The sequence below is a fragment of the Rana temporaria genome, assembly GCF_905171775.1.
Source record: "Rana temporaria chromosome 2 unlocalized genomic scaffold, aRanTem1.1 chr2h, whole genome shotgun sequence".
NCBI lineage: Eukaryota > Metazoa > Chordata > Amphibia > Anura > Ranidae > Rana > Rana temporaria.
This window is the reverse complement of record NW_024404413.1, coordinates 228,653-235,620: the sequence shown is the minus strand read 5'-3', so window position 1 is coordinate 235,620 and position 6,968 is coordinate 228,653. Positions and strand designations below refer to the sequence as shown.

At 44.6% G+C, this 6,968-nt stretch overlaps 1 protein-coding gene across 1 annotated transcript; it reads left to right on the top strand.

Moving 5' to 3' along the window:
* The first annotated feature begins 293 nt into the window (after positions 1–293).
* Positions 294–1,223, top strand: LOC120921610 (olfactory receptor 51E1-like). The gene has a single exon (XM_040334117.1). It carries the CDS (start codon positions 294–296, stop codon positions 1,221–1,223), a length of 930 nt encoding a protein of 309 aa, XP_040190051.1.
* Positions 1,224–6,968: the final 5,745 nt, after the last annotated feature.

Below are 6,968 nucleotides of genomic sequence, written 5' to 3'. Positions count from 1 at the left end.
CTTGTTTCAGAATATGGCCCTCTGTTGGATTTGTATCATCTGTGGAATTTGGACTTTGTTCTGTATTGGAAGTCAAATAAATGCACTCTCTGGAGAGCCTGGTGTGTTGCTGCGGAAGAACATAACTTTTAGTCATCATACTAACACCTAAATATCAATTATCTACTCCGGACTACACTATACATTGCTATCACTACATGGTAGTACTACTTTTATAAAGCTAAGTGTTTTAACTACTTTCACTTTTCACCTTTTCAGCTGTGTCAATGAACTCATCGGATGTGTACGGCCTAATGCCTTCGGAATTTGTTCTCGTGGGTCTGTCATGGATTGATGGCCAGAAGCAGTTGGTTGCTTTCATTTTCATGTTGATGTATCTCATAGCAGTACTGGCCAACTGCTCGATAATTACGCTGGTGAAGACGGACAGAAAGCTGCAGGAACCCATGCACATATTCATATGTTTTCTGGCGCTTATAGACCTCAGCGTGTGCTCCACCGTCATCCCGAAAGCTCTGGCAATTTTATGGTTCGGTTCCAATACCATCAACAGCAACTCTTGCCTGGTTCAGATGTATGTGTTGTATGCAATATTGGGGATTCAGTCTTCACTCTTTGCCCTAATGTCCTTTGATAGGTACGTGGCCGTATGTCACCCTCTCCGTCACTCCATAATAATGAAAAGCTCTTTTATTGTTAAATCTGTGGTGTTCATCATCTCACGTTCTACTCTCCTGCTGATTCCCATTCCGGCCTTGGCAGCACAAATGACTTATTGCAAGGCCAACGTAATTCCTCACTCATACTGCGAATACATTGAAGTTATAAAGCTTTGGTGTGGAGACCTGACCCCTACAGTTGTGTACATGATCATCCTCCTTTGCGTCTTCCCTGGAGGGGACAACGCGCTGGTCATTTTCTCCTACGTCAACATCATGTACGTCATCCACATGCTTCGATCTTCGCAAGCTCGGTGGAAGTCGTTTAGTACTTGCAGCTCCCACGCCATCTTGCTCTCCTTGTTTTATATCGCTTCGGCCTTCCCGCTCTTTCTGTTCCTCTATCATCCCGATTCTCCATTGTATCTTAAAACAATAACAGAGATTCTGAGTTTTCTTCTCCTGCCAATGATCAACCCAATTGTGTATGGTGTGAAGACCAAGGAAATTCAAGATGGACTCAAAAGACTTTACTTGAGAAAATTCAGAAACAAAGCTCGATAGAGAAAGAAATGTAAACGAGTCAATTTACTTAAAAACGACAGAGGAGATCTAGGGCTAGAATTGTTGCTCTTGCGCTAACACGTGCGATACCTCACATGTGTGATTTGAACCCCAATGTGGACGAGACTAATGCCTTGTACTCATGATCGGAATTTCCGAAGAAAAAAGTCTGACGGAATTTTTTCATCGGATATGTGTATGCCCCATCTGAGTTTTTCCTTTGGAAATTCTGACAGACTTAGAAAGAGAACATGAAAGAAAAAGAGAAACCGCGCTTAGGATCAAAAGGAGGCTTATGGTATTAAAATAAAAATAAAGTTAGGCAAAGGAATTGCCGGACTGCAGCCCCCCTGAGTAATCCCCAAAGGGGATGCAAGTGTAAATTAAAATAAAGGGTTAGGGGTGGTGGCGCTGTCCTACATATACTCTACCCGTGTCAGATGGTGGGTAGGGTACCCAATTGGGTGAACCAGGTAATATTCAAAAGGTATAAGAAACAGATGTGTGAACCAACTGTGTGTGTGTATAAAGTGCATACAAATAGCTCTAAGAGCCAATATCTAGGTCCTGACACACAGTGAAAATAGTATATACTGTACAGTGGAGGTAGTAAATGAATATAAATACACAAAATATACTACAGCTGTAATCTAACAGCAGTGCTGTGCAAATAAAGAGTATATATATATATATAAACATATATGCTGCGTGCAAAACTGAATGAGTGGTTAACCACACTAAGTGGTAAAAAAGTGATAGAAAAATTGATAAATCAAAAAATATAGTAGGTGATAAAAATCCCAAAGCAGTGAATGGTATGTGATCCAAACCGTGGTAGAGCAGTCCAAAACAGTCCTTCAATAAAGCTGCACTCCACAGATAAAAATCATAATAATAATAGAAAAATATATATAGATAAACAGTCCCAAAAAAGTAATAAATAGATAAGTTGTTTGCACCTAGGGTAGGTGGGTGGTCAGATTTATGCAGTTTTGAGGGTTCACGCAGTGGTACCGGTGCTCCCCCTCCTGGGTCCCCACTCACCAGAGGCACGTACCCCTGCAGGGGTAAAGTGCATGTAGTTGTAATCTCCGGCTGCTCCCCGGCTTGGCTCGGATTTTCCTTGGCCTCACTGCGTGGTTTCCCAGATCCAGACGTCACAAGTTCTTTAATGATCCAGAGTCCTCCAGAAAAACAGACACACTCGCATGGTGTAGTACGTTTTTAAAGGGGTAATTTATTAGCACTGCCAATGGCATGCACAATATATAAATAAAAGATATTAAAATATAAAAAAAACAAAACTAAAAAAAGGAACCAGAGGCTCCAATGGACTGGACACTATAAAAAATACAGCCAAAAAACACAAGAGGCAGCTACTAAGGCCGGTAGCAAACCTCCACTCGCCGCACTGAGATTAGCCGGAAGTGTCGGCAACAGCCTGGGAACGGCGTGCGTTCCACTGACAGACAGCTGGTAACTGGAAGTGCGTACGGGTGTGCGTATATCCGCTTTACGCACGTTTCGTGATAATACGTCTTCTGAAGCGGAAAGAGAACATGCTCTCTTTTTTTTCCTCGACGTAAATGTAGCGCTCACCCCCGAAGGAGCCGCTGGTTTGATTTTGGGCCTACTCTCTGATCTATCCACCCCTCTAATAAGCTCAAACCCCTCCCTGGCACACCAGATAGATGCAAATGCTCTGCAAGTCCCCTTCTTGACTGGGACCACAATAACACATGTGAAATATACAGTAATGTTATTACCTTTTCTCCGATGCAGTTCCCAGAAGCAAATACACTTCACACAATTAATATAGTAAACCAAGAGTAACTTTACTTGGCAATAAAGGGGTAAATGAATAAACAGCAGATTAAACACACATAAACATGTATAGCTGACTCTGCAGGCGTCCCTGCAATAGTCAATAAAACAAACCTAAAATGTTAATATAAATGAGTCTACAAGTAACTATAGATAGCTTATGCTCGCGAGCCTCCCCTAGTGGGCAGTTCTAATAAACACAAGTGAAAGCAACCTTGAACAGGCCTGACCCAAATAGCTTCAAAATGTTCCTCAATGGTGAAGTCTATGATGAAAACGTTGGTGCATTTAATTTATTTGTAATCCAAAGAGAAGTTAAATTCAGTCAAAGGGGGTATGATAAACACAGATGCTTGCGGACCGATCCTCCAGTCAGCATCAGTCAGTTTTTCTAGCGTAACTTTCAGATATTAGGCCTCTGAGCTAGATCAGTGAGTAATACGTGGCTCTGGTATGTGAGGTGCCATTAATCATAAGGCTGAGGCAGTATTGAAACGTGGGCAAGTGCCCTCTCACCCGAACAGGCCCAGTCTGTCTGAGTCCCTCACGAAAGACACGCCGATCAGTCACAGCTCCACAACACACACAGTCTCCGGTATCCGGCTCTCCACTGCTACGATTGTCAGCTGGTGAGACTTTCCGGTCTCTTGGAAGCACGAGCTGGAGGCACTTGGTCTTGTCTCTCTCCGGATGGCTGGTCTCCAGGTGGATCCCTTCTCAGGCTTCAGGCCCAACTGCTTAGCTGTAGTTCTCTCCCCTGTACCGCAGAGGGAAGAGTGCCGATCCCAAGAGAGCGAATTCAGCTCCCCCTGCCTTTAAGTAACCTCCCCCATGAAGCTGTGCGGGGGGTGCAATGTTCTCTGGGAAGCCAATGCATTGTGGGTATTGTAGTCTATTCCTACTAATGTCAATGGAGTCCGTTTCTCCTAATCCTTCAAATCCCACAATGCGCCTGGCTAGTGAGTTGTTAATTGAGTCAGGCTTCTGAAAGACCTTTCATTGTGTGCTATTGATGATAGATGTGTTGTGACTCTAAAGGTCAGACGTCTGTGCAATGTGTATTGTGCAGGTGAATGACTTATTGTCGGAGACGTAACGTCTGGGGGATAATTAACTCCTCTATGTAATTATCTAAAAGAATGTGATTGAAGCTCATCGTGTGATGTATGGGCGGGGTGTGGTTTTGTTCCTTTGAGTACTGTAACATGCTGTAACTGCTTAAAAGCTGAGAGCTAACCATTAAAGTTGTCTTTCATTTGAAACCAGAACAGAGCTGTGTGTCTCGTGTCTGGGGGGAATTCTTATGGGTCGTGTTCGTTTGCCTGATTGTGGAGTGTCGATAAGCTGTCTTGGGTGGAATGAAATATCGTGAACGGATTTAACCCCTGTCCCATTTGGGGTTCCGTTACACATTGCTTTAGGAAAAAGTAAACACATATACATAACTTGACTGGAACTCCCAGGGGATTTAGGTATGTATTACTATCAAATAGTCCCTGATAGTATGACCCCGCTACATAAAAAATTACGTTTGTCTGTATGGAACTCCGACGGAGAAAAAAACACGCATGCTCAGAATCAAGTTGATGCATGCTCGGAAGCATTGAACTTCATTTTTCTCGGCTCGTCGTAGTGTTGTACATCACCGCCTTCTTGACGGTCGGAATTTGGTGTGACAGTGTGTATGGAAGACAGCTTGAACGGAATTCCGTTGGAAAAATCCGTCGGAGTTTATCCCGATGGAAATGACGATTGTGTGTACAAGACATTAGGTATGCGCTCCCTTCTGTGCATGAGCACGCGGGGATGGGGGCATTTTAGATTTTTTTTTAATTCTTATTCTTTATCTTACTTTTATTTTATTAATTTTTTTCACTTTCTTTTAAAAAAATATATATTTTGATCACTTTTATTCCTATTACAAGGAATGTAAACATCCCTTGTAAAAGGAACAGTGCGTGACAGGTACTCTTTACGGAGACATGTGGGAAAAATAAGGGGCAGATTCACGTAGATGGGCGTAAATTTGGGCGGGCGTAACGTATCTGATTTACGTTACGCCGCCGCAAGTTTTTCAGGCAAGTGCTTTATTCACAAAGCACTTGCCTGTAAAGTTGTGGCGGCGTAGCATAAATCACCCGGCGGAATTCAAATTCGGCGGGTAGGGGGCGTGTTTCATTTAAATGAAGCACGTCCCCGCGCCGAACAAACTGCGCATGCGCCGTCCCTAAAATATCCCAGCGTGCATTGCTCTAAATGACGTCGCAAGGACGTCATTGGTTTTGACATGGACGTACAGCACCATTCACGGACGACTTACGCAAACAACGTAATTTTTTTAATTTTCGACGCGGGAACGACGACCATACTTAACATTGACTGCGCCTCATAGACCCAGGGGCAACTTTACGCCGGGAAAAGCCTAACGTAAACGTCAAAACTTTACTGCGTCGGCCGCACGTACGTTCGTGAATTTGAGTATCTAGCTAATTTGCATACTCGACGCGGAAATCGTCGGAAGCGCCACCTAGCGGGCAAAAACAAATTGCAGTTAAGATCCGACGGCTTAAGAGACTTACGCCTGTCGGATCTAATTGATATCTATGCGTAACTGATTCTAAGAATCAGGCGCATAGATACGACGGCACAATGCTGAGATACGACGGCGTATCTGGTAATGCGCCGTCGTATCTCTTTTGAGAATCTGGGCCTAAGACTCCACATCTCTCCTCCAGGCTGGAAAGGCTGAGACTAAAAAATAAATAAACTCTCTCGGCCTTTTCAGCCACGTCCTCGGCTTTGTTTACTTCCACCGGACGTGAAGTCACAACATTGCGGCCGGGACTCCGAGGGTCATAGAGATGACTGGGGACCATCTGTTCACCTGAAATCTCTGTGGTAAACTTCCAGCAGCGACCCTTTCGTTCTCTACCTCCGGGAGAAGAACTGGAGGGCGGAGGGAGGGGGGACATTTCCTCCCGCCGCCTGTAAGAACGATCAAGCAGCTGAACTGCCGCTATGATTGTTTTTACGGTGCACTGAATCGCCAGTGAAAAAAATGATATGACGTACCTTGGACGGGAAGTGGTCAGTGATGATAATTGTAAGATAAGGGTCATAGGTATGTAGCACCCTCTAGTGGTACTAGAATGTGTACAGATTTTTTTTGCAGTGTAGGAAAATTTAAAGAGGAGTTCCAGCCTTATGGGCCCAGATTCTGATAGGACTTACGACGGCGCAGCGCCATGTACGCCGTCGTAAGTCCTAATCTGAGCCGTCGTATCTATGCGACTGATTCTTAGAATCAGTTACGCATAGATATCCATTAGATCCGACAGGCGTAAATCTCTTACACCGTCGGATCTAAGCTGCAATATTTTTTTGACCGCTAGGTGGCGCTTCCGTCGGATTCCCCGTCGAGTATGCAAATTAGCTAGATGTGCGAATTCCCGAACGTACACGCGGCCGACGCAGTAAAGTTACGACGTTTACGTTAGGCTTTTCCCGGCGTAAAGTTGCCCCTGCTATATGAGGCGCAGCCAATGTTAAGTATGGCCGTCGTTCCCGCGTCGAAATTTTAAAAAGTTACGTCTTTTGAGTAAGTTGTCCGTGAATGGGGCTGGACGTCATTTACGTTCACGTTGAAACCAATGACGTCCTTGCGACATCATTTGGAGCAATGCACACTGGGATATTTTACGGACGGCGCATTCGCAGTTCGTTCGGCGCGGGGACGCGCTTCATTTAAATTATAAACGCTCCCTACCCGCCGAATTTGAATTCCGCTGCGTGATTTACGCTACGCCGCCGCAACTTTACAGGCAAGTGCTTTGTGAATAAAGCACTTGCCTGAAAAACTTGCGGCGGCGTAATGTAAATCGGATACGTTACGCCGCCGCAGAGATACGCCCAGTGGACAAG